The following is a 21,883-nucleotide window of genomic DNA, read 5'->3' on the forward strand; positions in this document are numbered from 1 at the left end:
ATGCAACTCTTGTATTTCAACCACAAAGATGTTTCAGCATTTAAAGCTGTCCGTTGCACCAGTTCCTATCTGCTGTCTTTATCTCATGCTGCTGGAAGCTGTTACACTGTTAAGATATTTGGCTTTAGATTTATGCAACTACAGTAGCATGGTTTGAAATTGCAGACACCCCTGAAATTCCTGCTTCTGTTAATGCTTCCATAATCTGAGCTCTCTACTGAACTTTTTGAGGAGTTTTTTGAGAGGGGAATTTTCCTTCAGGGACTGGAGGGTACCTCCTGATTCATGCTGGTTTGGAAGGGGTTAGCAGATCTTTGGATTCCCTGTTTTTTTCTTATTCTGTGTTCAAAAGCCATGTATCCGCTAGGAAAAAATGTTGCGCGCCTTTGTACCTTCACTGAATTTCTATTAAATGAAAGGCCAGGGGCTGGGGGGGAAGATCTGCCTCACTGTATAATGAGTTTCTATGTTGCTTAAGCTTTATAGTAAGCACAAACTACAAAGACCCTCCAGTCTTATCCTGCAGTTCAGGCAATAATGGCATCATAGTCAAGCATGTGGAACAAAACCACTTTCCAGCATAGCATATTTCAGTTAATCAAAGGAGCAGGAGAACAGGAGTTAAGGAGTTTTCCCTGCAGGGTCACAGAGATTCAATGTAACCTTGAATCACACAAGGTTTTATAAGAGAAACATTTTATTAAATTCATATATAACTGTTTATCTGTTTCCCTCTATGCTTTTTTGTATCATAGAATACTCTCTTGGGTACAGATATGCAACTACAGAAGAAAAAGTGTTGAGTTTTTGTTCCCTCTTGTCTTGCTTCTTCATACATTCAGGGTTTTCGTTAATTTTAGAAAACACCAGTGGTAGCTTTGCCATTGCACCTGGCTAAATATTTAATAGATGAGAATACAAACATGAAGAAGGAACTAATTTCTAAGCAATTCCCAAGACACATCTGTGAGAATGTCATTTTCTTCCTTTAGTGAACTGGGCTTCCTTTTTAGCTGCCATTGTAAATATACTTCACAGCACACAGATGGTACAAAGCAGGAAGAAGAGGCAGTGTAGTTATCAGGAAGCACTGGAAGCCAGAGTTGCAAAAATGTCAGGTATCTTTGCATTAAAATACTTTCAACTACACAGGAAGTGGATGTAAATTTAGGCAGTAACCCTGTAAAGATGAGTGCACATTTTCTTGGTTGTTTTATTTTTTTCTTTTATTTTTTTTACACACTACACTGTCCTAGTGGAGATAATGGGAATGTTTTTAGAGCCTAAAAAAAAAAAAATTATTTGTTTATTTTAATATGGTAAGTCTCTGAGCCATAGCTTGTTTCATGGAAGTGAAGAAACACTTGCCACTGGTTGTCCAAATAGGAGCCTGGTTTTGCAGAAAAGAAAAAGATCAGTCTATAAAGACATCCTATCCATTTGTACAAGTTAGCAGTGATGCTTGTATAAGTTAATAGTATTTTTGTATGTGAATTACTGTGACCTGTATAAATTAATAGGATGCTGGATGGAGCCTTTTGTGAGTTCTTAGCCCTGCATGATTTGAAAACATATGGAAAATCAAGCTGTTGCTGACAATATCAAAACAAAAAATATATATTTCCCATACAGATTATTATTTTGTATGGGTGCTTATTTTCAGTGTATAAACTACTATGGGAATGAAAATAGGCACTGTTGTTATTTGGAAACACCAAGAACTCTATTACCAATTCAAACCTACTAAATTAAAATCTATGTAAATTGGAAGAGCTAGTTAGTTACTTCAGAGAAATTTCTAATCTGATCATAAACTGCATTTTATTTTACATTACATTCTCCAGACTTAGATTATCACTTCTGCTTTTGTTTTCAAACCTTTCAAAGCTTTTATCAATAAAATGAAGCAAGTCACAAGAGCACATGCCCAAGTAAAAAATACCATTATATAAATATTTTACCTTGTCTCAAGTCCACTTGGTTAGTCACCTAAAAAGGTCACAATATTTCAGAACACAAGTTGTTTCTTACGTTGCTCATGAATCATTTTTAGTCTACAACTACATTATACAATACTATTTAGTTTACACACGCGCGCGCACAAAGGACATTTGCACAACTAAACAGAAAGTCTTTTGAAAGTATCTAAGTTTTGAAAATGGGTCTGTTCAGTGCCAGTTCGGCCTCACAGGGAGTCAGTGTCCTGTAATGATAGAGAGGGTCACTGCAAAAATGTCCATCAGCTACAAAGACACTAATATGTACCAAGGTGGAGAACCTTGCCAAACTGATACTAAACAAGTGATATCAACTTGTTGTGGTTTTTTTGTGTCTTTTTGTTTTTAAATAAATAGGAAAAAAATAAAAAGCAGGGGTGCAGTTGCTTATATATAAGCATATAATTGCCTGATCAAGCCTGAAAAACTGGGGAGCACTGAAAGGCTGTTAGCAAATTAGGTGCGCGCTTCGCCATCATATTACTCCAGTTTTACAGTTGGTAATCTCCTGAGAGCAGCTAGAGTAGTGCAGTGGCAAATCAGCACCTCAGCCCATAAAAGCTTCTTGTCAATTGTTCTATTAAAAGCTTGCATTTACCACTTAAACATACAGACCTGTGCAACAGCAGCATGTCCTTCAGTACATGCATTTAGTTTGGATTACAGACTGGAACAAGGCTATAGTCTGCATACTCAGCCAGGTTAGTGTTCGTCTCTGTCAGAATCTTGCAGTCATGGCCCAGCCTCTCCCCACACTGGAACCTCCTGCTTCATTTGGTGGATCTGCTTCTGTAGTTCATCTCTGTCAAGTTTCATTTTTGCTTCTAGAACTTGCCGTAGAGATCCAATGCTTTCATAGATAGCTGAAAACCCTAATTGCAGATGAGAGATAAATTAGTTTGTAATCTGAAGCAATAGTAATATGGCATACTTGATAACAGACTATTCTTCCTACCACGATATTCAGTTTTCCATCAGGACGATGGCAAACATTTGAAGAAAAATAGGACTTCCATTATTCTGGCATAGTAATGGCAAAACACCCCTGATCACTGCCAAACTGTGCCAATGTAGGTTTAGGAGAAGCAATTCTGAGCTAGTAGGATGTCACCTCTCATTGCTGTGAGTTTTACACTTACTGAAAATCCTCTTGAATGCCAGAGATGCAGCCAAGTATCTTTAAACTACTTTGGTACAAGCGAAGACATTTTGTACAATATTAAGGGTTAACATTACCACAGTTCAGAATGAAGGTTTTGTTTGATTATGACCCTACCAGCATTAACTTCAGCTTTCATTTCTTTTATATCTTCATTAATCTCATTCTGAAGTTTGCCAATGCGAATATTTATCTTTTCTTCAGTCTGTTGTGTTTCATTTGCTTCCATGGTTATCTTCTGTATTTCTTCAATCTTGTTGATTTTCTCTGACATTTGGTTGAATTTCATCTCTATAGCTCTTTCACTCATTTCCTGGAGCCAAGGAAAATGACGTTAATGATTTAGTATGCATATGAAATTGGTGGCCTTTCCCAGATATGCAATAGGTATTGATTAATCACCTTTTCTTCTGTGGAATTTAAAGGTGAAAGGAATTAAAATTTATTTCAGTGAGCATTTTAAAATGACTCAATAGTAGGCTGAAATACTGATGTACTGAAAGCAGTCAGATTTATGTCAAGACCCTCAGTCCATGGGAACGAGACATTGGTGAGAAGGGAGTTCTGCAAATGTTGTTGAGGTCTGGAAGTCTCCCTCAAATAACATCCCTGTAACTAATAATGCTTTCGAACACATCCTGAGAAGTATTATGAGACAGTTTAATGAAACTTACTGTGTTCTCCTTAAACGTCAGTGAGAGTTGGTCAAGTTTTTGCACAAGCTCTTTTTCAATCCTCTCGTGTTCCTGTTCCAACCAGCTGCGTGCAGACAAAATCTGGCTGCTGAGTTCTTCAATAGCATTTTTTAATCTGAGACCACAGTGCAGTTTAGGAGGTTATAAGAGCAGAAGTTTCAGTCATTCAGCAGTTTTTTGTTTGTTTGTTTGTTTTTTAAGAAAAAAAAGTAATGATAGTTATTGCATTCTCAATACCATGTTAAGGTGAATCTGCAAAGTTCACTGAATTCAATCAGGCAGCATTGTTTTGAAAATTAAAAAAGGTAAGCACAATAAAGTAGCAGTTATTTATATGAAATCTCACAACATTTTGAGGTACACCAGATGCAAATTCTTTGTAGATTGAAAATGGAATGCGATCATCCTCACAGACCTCAAATCTGAGCCAAGATCTGACGGCCACTGATGTAACTAGCAGTGCCAGTCCATGCAGCCCCCCTTGCACTGCCTTATCTGCCTCACATTTACACCATCCGTTCAGACAGACTTGTTTTCCAGCGAATGTTTGCCATCTGAATCTGCTCTCCCATCTGGTTTGCAAATAGCCAAAGTGCCATAGCTGATGGGACAGCATGCAGGTGGCAATAAGCAGGCAGGAGGAAAGTATCTGAATTGAATATAGCCCCAGGTGGGGCCTGGCAGTAACACGGTGGGTTTTTGTTTTGTTTTGTTTTTTTGCTAATTTGAGTTTTCTCTTTGGAGTCACACTGAAGCAAGGGCACTCGGTGAGCTCGGTGCTGCAAGAGCACAGCCGCAGACCCGTTCCTTAGCCGAAGGCCGCACCGGCCGGGCTCGGAAAAGCGGATCCCCCGCTTCCATCGCCGACCCCCACCCGCGTCCCGCGCCCCCGCCCCGCCGCGCTCGCTCACTTGGTGTCCAGCAGGTGGAGCTGCTGCGCGCTCTCCTTGTAGGCCAGCTTCAGCTTGGCTTCCTGCTGCGCCACCGCCTGCTCCACGCGGCCCAGCAGGTGCGACACCTGCAACACAGCCCGCGTCACCGCGCTGCGTCCAGCTGGGGACGCTTACTGCCAGCGGCGCGCTTCTCAAAGCCGTGGTGCCGCGTTGACAGAGCACGCTGTTCTGTTCCGCAGTGTTTGCGACAGCACGCTGCTAGGCAGCACGCTGTACTGGGCCTTCTGAGAAAGGTGAAATTATGACAGCCATTTTCCTACCACAGATTGTAGGCAAAATATTTTTGTTGCGCAGAAAACGAGAAGGCTCTGAGATGGAGTTATGAAGGAGCCTTAATGTCTGAAGTCTGCTTTTATGTAGCGCTCAATTGCATTCTCGTACCCAACAGGGGGGAAACCCAACACACACGTTAAGGGACTCACAGAACCCAGGCCTTCGACAACAGTGTTCAGATACATACAAAATCATCTGGGAAGGCCAAAACATAGAGGGAACACCAGGCTTGCATCACTGGGGTAGTTTTGTAGAGCATCCATGTCACGGTAACATCCTGACCTCAAGAAACCATTCACATCAGCAGCCACTGTCATTTGTTCAGTCCTGGGGTCTCTGCAGGTACCTTAAACGCTAGCCCCTTTCCCACAGCATGCAAAAGGCAGCAGCTTAAGGACTTTTTCAGTTAGACCAATACATTAATACAGCTATGTAGCAGCACTCAATCTAAGGACTGTGCGCAGATAGAAATCATAGTGTCACCAGGGTTGGAAAAGACCTCCAAGATCACGCAGCCCAACCATCCACCTACCACCCATATCTCCCCACTAAACCGTGTCCCTTGTTACCTTAGTGACCCACAGCTTCTTCTTCAGTGCACCCCCAGGACCCTCCCCCACCTTTAGAACTGTGACCTCTCATGCAGGAAAATAATTCACAGTAGCAGTATCTGTTTGGGTTAAACTTTAGCTCTACTGTACCTGTATTTCTGTCTCTTTGATTTTGGATTCTAAGATCAGCTTAGAGGTGTGTTGGTCTTTAGTTAGGCTCTGAAGTCTTTCATATGTGATTTTATGTTCTGCAGACAGTCTGGCTAGCCCGGCATCACACCTGTTTGAATAAATAAATACCAAAGCAACAGTTGAATAGAACATAAGGCCCAGGCTTTTAAAATCACCCACTTAAATTAGGCATTTCTATGAAAGTACTGGCTGTCTAGCAAAACTTCGTCTTATGAGGCTGTAAAAATGCTGATGTATCTCACCATATCCAGCAAGGTGCTCCTGAATGGGAATAGATCCCAAAAACTTCATCACACTCCTGCTGTGCTATGGTTCTTTTGGCACTGGCATGTGCTGATTGTGTTGTTATCAGAGTAGGGGAAATTGCATTAGAACATCAAAGATACAGATTTCAATACCTCATTACCTTTGTTATTCTCCAGCAGATATCTATTCTGGTGTGCATGATTTGCCTTGCATAGTTAGGGGCCTAAATTATTTTGTAGATCATTTTTCCATTATTGTAGCTGTGTTCTGCTAAGCCTTACGTTCTTATTTTTGTTTGCCAAATAACAGTACACAATATATAGAGTAAACAGTGTGAAGAAAAGTTATAGTTTAACTTGCACAGCTTGTATTTAGGTAAAGCTGCCATTTAAAGCAATGGCAATTTTGGCTCACTAAAGACTACAAAATGCAGTACTGGCACATAATAATTACTGTTTCCTTTCTTCACACTGGAACATTTCTCAATGCTGTAACATTTTCACAACAAATGTGCTATGGAATACGTGCATTTCCTAGCACATTTCAGAAATACTTTTGTCAAGGAGATTTCATCTATGGTAATACAATAAGGACATAAGCTGCGATATAAAATATAAGTACTATAATTTCAGGAGTGAGACTCCTGCAGAGTATGACTCATGTGTATTTATAATCACCAAAGTAACTAAAATTGATCTATGAAACTGGTGGAGAACAGACAGCAGTTACAATTTAAGGGAGGGAGAAGGCAGTAAATGGGACAAACTACAGCAGGTTAAATCATCACACAAAGCATGACAGGCCTTAACTTCTTTTAAGTTACATTTCAGTTGGAAAGCTTTCACTTCAGAATGTGTTTACATCACCTCAGTTACAGTTGTGTTACTGTAAGTATGATGGTACACTCTATTATCAAACGAATAATGCAAAATATCACAAATTATAAAACCCTTAGAAAGTAATTTATTGTTTGTCAATTCAGCATAGGAAGACCAATTAGTAATATCTATAAGAAGAGCAGCTTAGGTTTATACAGTGGTAAATTCTAGGTCTTACCATCAGGCAGCTTCTTTATAAAGGCAAGAAGAGCAAACGGCAGATTTTTTTGCTCATAAAGATCTTAAATATGTTACATCTCAGATGCATCAGGCTCATTTTCTACTCAGTGTAGGAAAATCTGCCTACATGTTACACGTCCAGGGCATCTGAAATGAATCAGATCTACAATGTATGTAAAAATCAACTATAGATGCAGAGTAGGCCCAATGTGAACATGCATAACTGCCATCTCTCTGGTATCTGGTATCAGGCAGCCTCTAGAGACACCAGCTTCTGTTCTGACCAGACTGCTGTATTCGTCCTTTCCAGACAAATGGTCTTAGTCCACATCATTATGAAAAGAAATGATAAGGCAGTGCTCACAGGTTTAATGATCTTTTATCACTAGAAGCAGACATGGTAAAGCTGTTTAATATAAAAATTGCAATGTCAGGGACAGAAGGCAAGAGTAATGGATTTATCAGCATCTACATAATTTTCTGCTTGGTCTGTCATTGCTTTTAAATAATAGAGGTAATTTCTGTCTTAGTAGTAATGCTGATTCTTAGGAAAATGGACAGCACCATTCACACTGAACCCTGTAATGATGCTTTACAGAATTATCAATAAATGATACATAATGAGAAATGGTCCAGAGACGTGAGCTTCAGTGTGGATGCAGTCTCCTCCTGATAGAGATGTTAGTTGGTTCTCTGAAGCAGGTGAGCTGAGCTGTGGGGTCTGTCCCAGCCACACTCCTCCAGAGCGGTGGGCACTGAAGTGTTGGAGCTGTGCACATGCATGTAGGGACCCCTGCTCTCACAGCTGAAAGCTGCAACTCTGAAGAACAGGGAGCTGTTCACTGACACTGACATGTTACAGAACAGCTGGTGTTAGGAAATAAACAGTACTCTCTCTGATACTGAAGTTGAATAGGATTTTAGTATATGTGTAATCACTGGAATTGAAGCTTAGCCAGAATCCTGAGACTGACACTAAAATTCATACAAGATCTGAAGGCTCAGATGTTGGTGATTTGCCATCACTTGGCATATAGAGAGTCATGGCAATTGTCCACGTGCATACTTCTATAGTTGTATACTTGGAGCTGTTGGAGTGGGCTACCAGAGATTATCAAAGCGCTGGAGCACCTCTACTGTGAAGAAAGACTGAGGGAGCTGGGCCTGTTCAGCCTGGAGAAGAGAAGGCTCTGGAGAGACCTTGCTCTATGGCCTTCTAGTACTTAAAGGGAACTTATAAGAAGGAGAGTACCAACTGTTTGCATGGTCTGATAGTGACAGGACAGAGGGGGAATAGTTTTAAACAGGCAGTTTGAGATTATTAGTTTTAAACAGGGGAGTTTGAGATTAGATATTAAGGGCAAATTTGTCACTCAGAGAGTGGTAATGCACTGCTACAGGCTGCCCAGAGGAGCTATGGGTGCCCCATCCCTGGAGGTGCCCAAGGCCAGGTTGGATGGGGCCCTGGGCAGCTGAGCTGGTGGGGGCAGCCAGAGCACAGCAGGGAATTGGGACTGGAAGCCATTCTGTGATGCTAGCCTAGAGCAAGTGTGACTGACTTTGAGTTAAATTGGCCTACTTTCACTATAGCCTGAACTGAACTTAGCACCTTGGCTGTGGCCGAGAAAAGGAGTTAGCTGATGTGCAGTAAGTGGGAAACCCACAGTAACTGGATCACATTTCTAAGGTTTCACTCTTCTAATTAATCTGAAAGCTAGCAAGACTAAATGCTGAAGTAAAATTACATTAGTTGAGTTTGGCTTATTTTATGTATCAGATATTGAGTAGAGAATCAGAAGGTATTTACCCCAGGGAAATTTGATGTTAAGTTTCTGTATAGCACATCAAACTATAACCTTGGTTATGATTTCCAGATATACCATAATTATCAATCACAGGAATACTAATGTACGAAGTAGAGTGTAACTGTAAATGAAGGCAAATGACTGTCTCTCACAGACCATTGCTATAACATGATATGTGGTAAAGGGAAGCTTATTTTCTTCTCCACACAGGGAAAATACAGAGCATACTGAATAGGAGCTAACAGTTAGAGACAATAAAGTAATTATCTTATGGTAACGAATACAAATGAATCCACATTCATTGCCCAGTCTGATATAAGGAAAATTGGTATAATCTTTTAAAACAGTCAGATAAAGTGTAACCCAGGCAGAATGAGAGGGAGTTGCCCTAAGTAAATAAAGGAAGAAGTCTCGGCAAAGGCTGTGCTAGTGTACCACTGCTCTCAATACCAAGTGCTCAGCCATGCAGGGCCATGGTGAAGCTCATGCTGGCACATGTTTATTTATGTGAATTCTCTTACTGAAACCGAAGGCACTGTATTTTGTTTCATAAGCTATCAGTAACTGCATTGCTCCAGATAAGGGCCTGTGTTGGGTCACTTAGTATTAAAAAAGGGGAAAAAAATGGAGGATGTGTCATGCCCATCCTCATGTGTCACAAGGATGTTCAGAGAGCTAGAGCATTTCTATGAAGGAAAGCTAAGAAAGTCCAGAGAAGAGGAGGTCCAGGCAGACCTCATAGTAGCCTTCCAGTATCTAAGGCGGCCTATGGGAGAGCTGGGCAGTATAGTGATAGGATAAGGGCTAACAGCTTTAAACTTAGAATATAATAGATGTAGGTGAAAAATACAGAAGAAATTCTTCCCAATGGTGAGGCCCTGGCACAGGCTGCCCAGAGGAGCTGTGTGTGCCCCTTTTCTGGAGGTGCTTACACCAGGTTGGATGGGGCCCTGGGCAGCTGAGCTGGTGGGTGGTGTCCCTGTCCATGGCAGGGAATTGGAGATAGGTGATATTTAAGATCCTTTCCAACCCAAACCATTCTGTAATGATACTATGAAATTTCCCATTGAGTTATGTATGTATTTAAATCAATTCTCATTTGATAAAATACGCTTATCTAGTTCATTCCTGTTTACTAAAGGATACTTTCAGTGAAGTTAAACTTTAAAAAATTAAAAAAAAAAAAGAAGGCACATAATGACTGTGTTAAACCTCTCCCAAGTATTCTTTATAAAACAGGCTAAGAAGTTACTGTGGAAACTTGAAAACAATTGAACAATTCAAGAGAAAACTTAAATTCAAGGAAAATCCCTCCCTGATTAATTGTGTAGGCTGCTATCACCAAATCAGTTGAAGTACAGGAAAAAAAGAAAAGTTATCTGTACCTTATAGATAATAGGTCAAACTCAGGACAAGTATAATTGCACTGAGGTTGTTAGTCAAGATGTTCTAGGACAGACTAGTTCCTTATTCTGTAGCTGTGCTAACCCATCTTTTATGTTACACGTTACAGACACTGAGGCAAATGTGCTTTGTGCCATCACTAGCACATTTACAAATCAGCCTGAAGTCTGTGTGATTGCACGGCTGTATCCTGGAGTTTGAAGCAGCACTCAAACCTCTACAGTTTTATAGCTGTCTGTTCTTCACATGTCAGGTAGCCTGTGTAGATTTTAATGTGGTTAACCAATAATTTCACGCACATATTTCTACTTCTAAAATGTCTGCCAAAATGTGCAACTATTATGTTCTTCACAAGTGCAGACTGTTCCATGCCTCCTTTACAGTAATTCTGCTAATTAGTCTTAAAGACAAACTACTAAGACTGTCTAACCACAGTACTTTTGAAAGCGGAACAAAATCCAAATTTATATGGAATTTGAGGTCACTTGTTAAAAATTAATCTCAAGAATTAAGGGACATATTGTTAAGTTTAATGTGTAATCCTGGGATGCAAAGGATTACTGTTCATTTTCTCGAAAACACTGAGCAAAATTATCCTGGGAATTTTGCCAAAGTAGAATTCAGCCCATTAACACTGACATTCGCACTTGAAGATTAAAGCAACATTAGTTAGTCCCAAAAATATACTTTCATAATGACATTTACCTTGCCACTCTTCCACGAAGATCTCCTAAACCAGAAAGCTGCCGCATTTCCAAGCTCTTTAGGGTAGAATTTGTTCCATAGCTGAGATTGTCTCTGACACGTATCTGTTCCTGAAGCATCTACGGAGTATTCATATGCAAATACACATCAGTATGCTACATTTAATGTACATTTTAAATGTCACTCGCAGTTTTTCAGTATTTCAGTAAAATCAGATATCATTTTATTATGACTTTAATAGAGGCTGTATCTTGTACATACTGATACAGGTACCTCTGTGTTATTTGACATCTCTTACTCTGAAAGTCCACACCATAACCTATTAAATAGAACTTTTCAGTGGAATGAAGATTTAAATATTAACATTTATCCATCAGTTTTTCCCACCACACCCATGTTGCTCATCAAGCAGAGGTCGTGATTAGTCAGAAAAACGAGCAGTTGGGTTGGGCTGCTCGATGTTGTCAGTGAGTCGAAGTGAAAGAAAGTTTAATACAGACCTAAGGCATTTCCTAGTGTTTATACAGCACAGCCTTTGGACTGAAGTTGAGCTGGGTATTTGTACCGCGTTAATTCATTTTGTCAAGGTTTTCCAGTGTAGCTTTTCAAAGCAAGCTCATTAGTACCACAAAGGTTTCTGTGTTTACATGCTAATATCCTGTATTATTTTCATAGCCACTGGAGGAATTGCATAATTTGCAAACAGTTTTTACAGTTATAAAAACAATTTATAAGCTTACAGGATCTTTAGACCTTGTCTGAACTTTCCCATCCTGTGGTAAACTGTTATTAAATTAGAAGGACTAAGTAGCTGACACTGTACTAGTCCAGGGAAAAATTCCTCACATACCTCAATGTCCCGGTTGAGCTGCCTCACGATTGCAGTTATGTTCCGGATGTGTTCTTCTAGGAGCTGCCTAGCTAGCCGGTCACCCCCCCCTTTGTTCTGCATTCTGTGCAGGGTGGAAACAATGTCCTCCTTAATGCGAAAGGCGTGTTCCACAAGTGCTGCCGTGGTTTTCTCATGGCTGAGGATTCTGTCCTCCAGCTGATCCACGAGGCTCGCGGATGCCAGTGGGACCGCTGTCAGCGCCTGGCTGTGCAGCGGGATGTTTCGAACCCGTCTGGTGGAGAAGAATGTTCAGATATGATTTAGGTCTGACACAAGTCCCCTTAGCATCTTTCTGCTGGGACAGTATGATAGTATCTTAGTGGCAGCGCTGGGGAGAAGCACCAAAGCACTCACAAAGGGCCGGCTGTTACAGATGAATGGATGTTGTTTGCAAAGGCAGGTCAGGCTCTTTTTCCTACTCTTTAAAGAAGCTTACAAAGACATAGGCTCTTAAGAAGAGGACATTAGCATTATAAAGAGTTACAGTTCTGAACTATAATTTGATTAAGAACCCAAACCCAAGACCCTCTGACTGAGTTTCAGAAATAGTGCTATTTGTCTCTATATTTTCATCTTTATTCAGGCTTAATCAAAGCAGAAACTGTGGAAGGGAAATACAGCAAACCAGAACAAGATTAGAAACGAGTAGTTTGTGTCCATTCCTTTTTGCAGTCTGTACAGCTGTCCTATAGTACCATACAAAAGCTTCTCCTCATGTGAGCTGGGCAGGATAGTAGATGGTACAGAAACTGAGGAGAGACCAAAGCTATGACAAGCTTCACAGCCTCAGAAGTCACATTTATTTTTATTCTTTAAAGCAAGCGTACATTTAGGTCTACAGTTTTCAGAAGAGCTCTGCAGTACATAGCTTCCATGAAATCAGTGGGAGCTCATGGATGCTCAAAGTGAAAAAAAAAAAAGTGGACTGTGGCTGCATGCAATCTTTCCCTGATGCTTTCTATGTTCTGTAAAGAGAAAAGAATGTTGTCAGAAGCCTAAGTAGAAGATTCAACCCTACTTTGAAAGAGGAGACATTTATTGCCTTGCAACTCTGTTACACACCATGTATTGTCTACATTGTTTCTGCTAATGAACCAGACGGACAATTTACTTTCACCCTAATAACACTGATAGAGGTGTACGAGGATAGTCGGCTCTGGCCCTGAGCTTTCCTATTTTCTATAGTTAGAAGACTTGGTTTAAGCATAGAATTTTTGGACTTCTATTCAGTTACAGTTTAAAGAATTTCATTCCAGAAAGTTTAGGACTGAGTAAAGAATTGTGATCTGGGACGTGGTTTGAATGGGTCTACAGTATTTTAGTTTGTTTGCATATGAAATTCCAAAGATTCAAGCTACAGCATTACCATAAATAAACAATTAAGAGAGGAAGAGAGGCACATAATACTCCACAATATGAAGATTTTATTTTTTACATTCCAGTTGTACCTTTCAGAATGGGCGAGAGTTGGGAAGATTGGGCTTCGTTGGGCCATTTTCTGGTCAATAATTTATGTCTGTTGAAAAAGTACACATTGAATTATTTAATGGTTTATATCTGGCACTGAAATGACTTAATGTTCCTGCTGAAGTGAACCTCCAAGTAAAGTCTAAGATTACGCTGACAGGTCTGATCTTGGAGTTTAAATATTGCTTATAGAATAAATGCATATAAAAATTGATATAAAGGAACAAAATATTGGGAACTAAAGCCTACTAAAATGCTTTTATAGTGAAAACGATACTCTTGCAAAGGGCTTGGTTGACAGCTTTTGAACTGCAATCTGCTCAACCCACAGAACTGGTTTGGCAGGACAGAGACAAACTCCTTGTCCTAGATCTGTCTGCTGGTCCCAGACACCATCAATCAGCAAATACAAAAGTGAAAAATGAGGGATTATAGTAAAGCTTAAGAATGCATTGGCTAGGGAATGAAATGAAATCCTTCACGACAGCAAGTAGTGGATAAGGTGTTTTTCAGGCAACCTCCATAAAATGTTAGAGATCAACATAGATTAGCAAAACTGAGTCTTTTATTCATTTATTTTCAAATCAATATGTCCACGCTTTTTGTAGTAAATTCTTATGTAGTGAGACTATAAATTCTGTTTTAATTTTTAGATGTAGCCAGCCAGGCTGTGGCAGACATTGCAGCAGAGCAGCTCTGTTAACAGTGTCAAAAAGATCTCTCACTGTGACACCAGTACTGGAGCTTTGCTCCAGTGTCAGAAATTAAAATAATGATAATAATAATAATAAAAGCTGATAGACAAAATCAAATCCAACTATTCCACCTTTTATAAAGCAAGTACATATTTTAAACTGTAACAGTGGCACAAGTGAGCGTGGCTGTCCTGTTGGATATCTGAGCCTAAATGCTTGCTGAAAACTAAGGGCTTATGTACAGAAAGAATTTTGCAGTAGCTAATGCAACATGTTGCAGAAACAGAAAGGAAGAGAATGGGCTTATTGAAACAAAATCATTCAATTTTAATCACATGAAAAATGATAGAACTATTCTCCAAGATCTCAAAATGCCAAGCATGTTTGTGCTTTAGGAACTTATAAAGGCACTGCCTAAAAAGAGAGCAAACATTGCCACAATATACATGTTCTATTTGTAGCACAGTGCTTCAGAAACTACAAATTAGGAAGAAAAAAAAAACACAGTTTGAAGAGAGGCTGAGTTGCTGAGCAGCAGTGACACAACTGTAATTCAGGAGGTCTGATTTCAGTTCCTTGCTCACTCTCTGATCCTGACGACTTTGGATCAGTTATTTCCATGCCTGGTGACTCAGTTTCCCTTTATGGACAACAGATTATAGCACTTACCTCTTCATTTAGGTTCTTGCATGCCTGTAAGTAGAAAGCCCTGTACAAGAGCTGGGTTTCATGATGCTGGCTTCTGCATTCAGGATTCTGTGCACCGCAGCAGCCCAGGCCCGCAGTCCATTCCTGCACACGTGCTCCCTGGTGTTCAGGCACTGCCTCAGTCCATTGAGAGAGCCCAGCTGTCCCTCGAGGTCACTCAGCAGCCTGTGGAGCCCAAGCTGCTAGTTCTGAGCTCCTTCACTCCTTGTGCTCTGGGTCGCTGCACAACTCAGTGATCTTGATGCGGTGCAGGATTTGAACACAGCACTCTGAACACAGGAATATCCCACTGATTCAGGTAGAGCTACTCATATCACAGCAGCAAAGCAGCGGGTACTACCTAAAAAACAAAGAACAAATGTTGGAGACTATACGTCTGGCTGTGTCTTAGTGAAATGCTCCCTATAAAAATATAGCTAAACAGAAAATCCACAACTCAAGTGCTTTAATCTTAATGGCCTTCGGTATTCATTTCGTATCAACTGACAGCCATTTCTGGAGCATTGGAAGCACAGCACTGCATGAAGTTGTCATTTTTTCTGCCAGACTGCCACTACACAGACAGAATGTGTCTGGAGAAACAGTGCACACAGGTGGGCTTCCGTTTCTTTTGGTCATTTAAGTGCATCCCTCAGTACATGTGGGATCTCAGAGCCAATTAGCAGCTTTCTTGACCTGACCCAACATCCAGAGGGGATATGTTATGGTCTTGTTCAGCAGTTGTATAAAACTTTATTGCAGTTTGGAGCTATCGCAGCTAATAGTTCCACAGAGGTGTCAGGACTGATGCTATATTTCTTCTCTGAGTAACATCCATTTAGCCTAATAAATAGCAATTCAAAGAAAAAAAATAAATGTTCTAACGTCTAGAACTGGAGGAGTGTGATTCCACACAGCTCCCAATTTAATGGTGCTAAACTGGGATCAGCTTGGATACTGGCTGCAATACAGGCTTCAAGTGCATGGTTGTTGCAGTAAACGGTGCTGTCTCTTGCTGCATACTGCTGAAGCCGTTTAAATCACAGCACCTTAATCCGGTACTTTTGGAGTGATTAATTTGCTGGATATTCCAAACGCACTTGTCGCATCGACGAGAGAAAGGTTTCTCCCGCGGCCAAAGGTAGCGCTCCACTTGAGGTTGAGGGCGGCTGTCCCTTGCAGACCTGGGCTTGTACTTTATTGGCTCCGTAAGTCGCTGACACCGCGGCAGCGCGGAGAAGTCGCGCCTGGAAGGCGCTGAAGCCGTCCGGCCCCGCGCTGTGCGGCCGTAACCCCGTGCGCCGGAGCACTCCGCGCTGCAGAAACCGCTCCGGGGGCGGCGGGGGCCGGCCCGGTGGGGGCGGCATCGCAGCGCGGAGCTCCGGCCGGGCCGTGCGGGGCGGGGGCCGGGACCGGGACTGGGACCGGGATCGGGAATGGGACCGGGACCGGGACCGGCCCGCCCTGCTCCGCCCTCGGCTGTGCGCTGGGTGCCGGCCCGAGGGGGCGGCCCGCCCCGCCGTCAGGCCACGAGCAGCGCGGGGGCGGGGGCAGGCGGCGGCGCCGAGGGGGCTCGGGCCCGGCCGGGCGGCACTCACCACTGCGGCGGGCGGGGGCTGCCCGCCTCTCCCCTGCGCCCCGCGGCCGGGCGGACCCCGCTCCTCGCTGTGCTCCGGCCGCGACTCTCCGCTGCCTGCCCTCGGCGCCCGGCCCGGCCCGTCTCGTCTCCCTGCCCGTCCGTCCGTCCGCCCGTCCGTCCGCCCGTCCGTCCGTCCGCCTGCCCGGTGCGGGGAGCGGCGTGGGCCCGACGCAGGCCGGGTTGCGGGAGCTGCCGCCGTTGCCAGGACGCCGTCACCATGGGAACGGAGCGGCGGGGGGGCGCGCCGCAGCCTTATTTATAGGCAGCGCCCGCCCCAGCCGCTCCCGCCCCGCCGCCCTCTGCTGCGGCTCTCCCGTCCCGTCGGGGCCGCGCACGTAGCGGGGCTCTCCCTGCCCTCGGAGCGGGACGGTTCCTCCGGAGCAGTAGCGCACTCCGGCAGTGTAAGGCTGTGACGTGTCAGGGGTTGGGCAGGGGGTTCCAGGGTTATGCTTCCAGACACGGCCTGGTGCTTAGCTGCGGTGAAACTTCGTGTCCCACAGCAGGTGCTCTCTGCTGTATGAGCCAAGAGGTGCTGCTGGAAAGGCAGAGCACGTGCAAGGCGTGTCTGCACCTCAGCTCTACCTGGTGCCATTGTGGACTTTGGTACAGACACCTGGGGGTAAACACAGGGTGTTTGGTGCAGGTTGCAGCAGTCCCTCTGCACCAGTCCCCAGGCCTGGACCAAATGGATGCAACCCCTCCTGTGCTGCTGTGTTAGAAGGGTGCTACAAAGGGGTGAAACACTGCAGAGTGTATGTGCACCCATCTGAAGTGCAAGACGGGCTGAGCCTGCAGTTCTTAAAATAAAGGGGTCAGTATATGCTAGGGTTAGGGGCTAGTGACAAAAATGCACCACAGGTGCTTTCAGAACAGCCTGTGATCGGTGTGGTGCCACTTCACCTCTGAAGCTCTCTTGTGTAGCTCCTATTCGTGCAGCTGCACCAATGGGGCCAAGGCCTGCTCCTGCTGAAAGACTCCAAGGAGAGGGGCTGTGCAAGCCTGCTGGCAGCACAAAGGGGGAATGTTTCCCTTAGACCCAGCCAGAACCCTGCTTGGTTTCATTTGTGTTGCTGCCCACCCATCGTGTGGCGTTGTGCAGAGCTTGGCTTTGCCCTGTGATGGGTTTCCCTATGGAGTCTGTTGTCAGTTCCCAACATCAACCTCCTGCTGTCCTCATAGGGTTCATTGGGTGCACAGGTGCTGTCCCTGGCCCTGCAAATGCCTTGCTAACTGGATTCATCTGTGTGGTTGTCATGCACCTGCTTCAGGATTTTTCTGTTGGTGAACTGCCTGGATACATTGTGTTTTCTCATTGTGTTTTCTGTCTGTGTATGTGACTGCAGGAGCTGAGCTTAAAAGGGAAATGTTACCCAAAGTAGATCAGCTGAGGCTATTTTGTTTTAAAGAGAGGCCAGCATTTGTGTCTCTCCTGCAGCACAGCAGTTATGTCGTGCTCAGTGCCTCTCTCTCCGTGCAGACTTTGCCCTGGCAGCAGCACACAGCAGTGCAGAGCCCTGCAGCCAGGCTGCTGGGAGCGGGACACTGGGAACAATACTCCTCTGTCCCATACAGAAACTGCTGTCAGCGGGTGTTAGCAAAAACTGATACTTCTGTGCTTGCATGGTTTCCCTGGTGCTCCTACCTAGAGAAGTGCTAAGCATTTGCAGTTGATATATCCAGAGCGTGAGGGCAGAATACAGCCAGCTGCATTTTAGCAGAAAATGTGAAGCCTGGTGAAGTCGTCGTTTGTTCTTTGTAAAGCAGATCCAGCAGAAATGTCTGCATTGAATTTGTCAGATGTCCTCAGTCTACTGTCATTTGTTTTCCTGTGACACAGATCCTTCATCTTGCTAAGAAATACAGCTTTGTGGTTTTCTAGCTGTGTGGATGATGTTTTGATAAGGGCATTAAGCTGTATTCTGGTGGCCTTCAGGCATTAAGTAAACAATTGATGAAATGATTCTGATAAATAGAGCATAAATACATGGTTTGGAAAACTTACTTTAAATATATTTTGTAAGAGAAAAGCAGTAACATCTTTATTTTTTTCCTCATTGACATCTGTGTTCATCAATTAAAGGTCAGAACAGCACCTTTCAAATGACAGTTCCAGATCTTTTCCAGATTCATCACTCTCTCATCAGAGCTCCTTCTTTCTGAAGCCACAATACAGCTTTTTAGAAGGAGGAGCAGGTAGCATCTGGAGCACGGTGCTCCCAGAGGTGATGCCTTGGCCAATGGTTTGGTCTGTAGCTGCTCAGCACCAGCCCAGCCCCTGCCTGGAGCTGCTGGGTGCATGCAGGCAGCAGTGGGCAGAGCTATGCGGGTTCTCTCCCAGCTCAACACAGCACAGCTTGGCTGCTCTGCACACTGTGGACATCATAAGGGAAATGCCTCCCTGCTGCTGAGCTGGGTGTTGAATAAGTGTCATTAACTCTGTACAGCCAGCCTGGGAATTCCATGTTTATCATTAAAACAACCAGAATTAAACCGCTATGCTTAAAAGCATGAAAAGAGTTTATTGTGAAATAGGCTGTGCTTGGTGCACAAAGTGCAAAGGTTGGTGCAGAGCACAGACACCTTTGGCCCTAAAATTTTTGTTAGTAGTCCTCTGGGAGTGCTTTGGGAGCAGCTGGGCCACAGCAGCCCGGCAGTGTGCACAGTGATGGGGCCTCGCCGCTCAGCTGGCTGTCCTCGCAGACACACTTCTTCAGCGTGTGTATGTACACACAACTGCAAGCTAGGCATTAAAAACACCCACATCCAAAGCAAACAGAAGGCCAGTGATGCTGGTGTAGGTTCTCTTTGTCATGCCTCCCCTGTGCGTGCTCTCTGGGTGCTTGCAGCTCTTCACTGTTTTCCATCGCAGCCCCGTGTACCTCCACGACAGCCCCACGTCCGGACGCAGCACCAGGCATACCTGTTTGATCCGAGCGCGGTGCAGCTGCTGTTCTCTGCTCGCAGCCACCAACAGCGAGCGACGCAAAAGTGAGAAGCGATGCACCTGTTGGGAGCGCTCCGCGAGCAGGGCTCACGGCGAGGGGCTGCAGCCCGGGAGCGGCGCTGGCAGCGGGAGCTCGGACTCGCCGCTCCGAGGGGCACGCGGCGAAAAGTTCTGCGCGTTTCGGAGGGCCGAGACTCGCAGAGCCCTGGGGGTGCGTGCATGCGGGAGGAGGAGGAGGAGGAGGAGGAGGCGGCGGAGGTGGGCACCGGGGGGCACGGGCCCCGCAGGGCGGCGGGCGGAGCGCGAGGGGCCGCGTCGGGATTCCCTTAGGGAATGACGTTCCGGCGCGCGGCCATTGGCTGCGCCGCGCCGAGTTCTCCATTTATGGACACGGCGCCCGCGCGGCCGGGAAGGGGCACCCGCCCGCGTTCCTCGGCCCTGCCCCGTCTGCCGCGAGCACCAGCGCGCGCCCCGCCCGTCCGCCCCGCCCCGTTCCGCGCGGGGGGCGGGCCCGCTGCCTGCCCCGTCCGTCCCGGGGCGCCGGCGCGTCTGAGCGGAGCCGTGGGCAGCGCAGCGCGGGAGCCGCGATGGTAGGCGCGGGTCGGGGCGGTGCGTTCCGCGGGGTCTCGTCGGTGGGGGAGAGGGGGCGCCGCATTCCGCCCGCTGCTGGCGGTGCTCGGGGGTCCCCGTCCGTCGGCGGGGCCGTCCCGGGGCGCTGGGGTGTGCCGGGTCCTCGAGCTGCCGGGCGGGGGCTGAGAGGCGCGGCGGGTCGGGCGGGGAAGGGGTCCGCAACCGAGTCTGCCCCGCTCTTCCACGCCGGCTCCTGCCGGTTCGTCGTAGGTTTCGGAGTGGAGTAACGCAGGTGTGAGTGACTCCCTGCGCGGAGGACTTGGGAGTAAACAGTGAAAACTCCGGTGCGGTTACAAACCGGGCTGGAAGTGAGTCATTGGTTTAAAAGTGCGCCTCTGAAGCGGAGTCCCGAAGGTCTGAGTAAAGGCGCTTTAGAAAAAGGAAAACAACTTTTGTGCTCCTGCTGCTACAGCTCGGGGTGCGCTCTGACCCCCCCAGGCCCCGCCTGCACGGGCGCGGCCCCGCGCACCTGTGCCCGGCAGCGGTCGGGGCTCCGTCGCTCTCTGTGTAAATACAGCGCTGCAGGGCTCGGGGAGCCGGCATTCCTGCCCCGTGGGGGGGGAAGGGGGGGAAACGGCTCTCGGCGAGGGGGTTTGGGAGGGAGAGGCCCGTGTGCTGGCTGTGAGCTGACTGTTTACCTGCAGATTGCAATCAGCCTTTACGCTCACCTTTGTTCCGCGGCTCTCATTACGTCAGGGATGGCTGTGGCACCTGTGGGCTGCGGGCGGTGATTGCTGTGTGGCTGCTGCTGAGTGCTGGGTGAGGCCGGGGCTGCCTGGTGCCAGCTGTGTCTGAGCACTGCTCAGGTCAGTGCACCTCTCCCTGCAGTCAGTTTGCAGTGGGCCCCAGCGGTTTCCTTCCAATGAAAGGACTGAATCAAAGGATGGTCCTTGTAAATACAGTAACTAATCAGTAACGCGCTCAAATGGTGGTACCTTTTAAAACTAAGGGCGTTAACATCTCCTACGAGGTATCCTCATCTGGGAGCTGTTAGGGACACTATTGTCGTAGTTGTGATTTGATATAAAAATAAACCTGAATTACATGAACAGTACTTCTGTAATTGTCCTACAATCAAAGCAGCAAAAACTGTTGTTTTATGAGCACCCTTATCTTTGTCTCAGACCTTTACCAAAGCAGTGGTTGGTGACCCATTAGCAGGTAGCTCTGTGTAACTTAGCTGGCAAGCAGGACTGTCTGCTGGGATTTCTAATGGCTGCTTACCAATATGAATCACACTGCTCACATCCTGAAACTTTATATGCTTTTCTGTGCTGTATAAAAAGTTACTTCCCTTATTTTTGTCTCCACAAAAAAAATGAGTTTTGATTTCTTTGGAGGGGAAAAAATGCTCGCACTGACATCATATGCATTTGTTTTGTGCTGTTCCGGCACTTTGACAGAGCAGAGCATGTGATGGTGACACTCATTCCTCTTTCAGCCATTGTGTGTCTCCATCCTTAGGTCTGCTGGTGGGGCCGTGCAGCTGTGCACAGCCCAGCAATGTGTGTGCTCTTTTCTGCTGGTTTATTTTTAATCCGCGTCAATATCTATATCTGGTTAATGGTGTGGTTTCAGAAGGAGTTCTGCAGTCCTGGAATGGGTGAGCTGTTCTGAGAGGGAGTGAGAAAAGGCAGGGCAGAACTGACCTACAGCTGACAACTTTAAGGAACACCTGATAACTACTGGAATGTGTTCCTTTTGTTAACTTTGTATTTCAGCTTTTTAAATTCGAGATTATAGAATCACAGAATGGCTTGGGTTGGAAGGAACCTTAATGATCATCCAAGTTCCACACCATTGCCACACCATTGCCACGGGCAGGATTGCCAGCTTCCTGATCAGGCTGTCTGGGGCCCATACAAACCCAGCCTTGGCTACCTCCAGGGCT

At 45.3% G+C, this 21,883-nt stretch overlaps 3 protein-coding genes across 5 annotated transcripts in view; 1 reads left to right on the forward strand and 2 right to left on the reverse strand.

Moving 5' to 3' along the window:
- The window catches only part of RNF111 (ring finger protein 111), a 174,653-nt gene that overhangs the window by 24,032 nt on the left and 128,738 nt on the right, over window positions 1–21,883 (reverse strand). The window lies entirely within an intron of this gene.
- Window positions 1,311–16,476, reverse strand: FAM81A (family with sequence similarity 81 member A). Of its 3 annotated transcripts, XM_065733819.1 has the most exons (11): window positions 16,378–16,476; window positions 14,762–15,140; window positions 13,379–13,446; window positions 12,286–12,361; window positions 11,889–12,162; window positions 11,039–11,157; window positions 5,779–5,908; window positions 4,763–4,869; window positions 3,831–3,966; window positions 3,274–3,469; window positions 1,311–2,869 (listed from the first exon to the last, which is right to left on the reverse strand). In XM_065733819.1, exons 2-11 carry the CDS (start codon window positions 14,767–14,769, stop codon window positions 2,730–2,732), a joined length of 1,254 nt encoding a protein of 417 aa, XP_065589891.1. In that variant the 5' UTR covers window positions 14,770–15,140; window positions 16,378–16,476; the 3' UTR covers window positions 1,311–2,729. The 3 variants fall into 3 exon arrangements, with proteins under 3 accessions (XP_065589891.1, XP_065589889.1, XP_065589890.1); XM_065733817.1 differs by lacking the exon at window positions 12,286–12,361; XM_065733818.1 differs by lacking the exons at window positions 12,286–12,361; window positions 13,379–13,446.
- The window catches only part of MYO1E (myosin IE), a 78,605-nt gene continuing 76,417 nt past the window's right edge, over window positions 19,696–21,883 (forward strand). Inside the window, 2 exon segments of the mRNA XM_065733765.1 lie at window positions 19,696–19,755; window positions 19,758–19,952. Coding sequence (XP_065589837.1) covers window positions 19,696–19,755; window positions 19,758–19,952 — 255 coding nt within the window.

This window comes from Cyrtonyx montezumae, unplaced genomic scaffold (genome assembly GCF_038088225.1).
Source record: "Cyrtonyx montezumae isolate F1298 unplaced genomic scaffold, pur_monq_1.0 scaffold_17, whole genome shotgun sequence".
In the NCBI taxonomy this organism is placed as follows: Eukaryota; Metazoa; Chordata; class Aves; order Galliformes; family Odontophoridae; genus Cyrtonyx; species Cyrtonyx montezumae.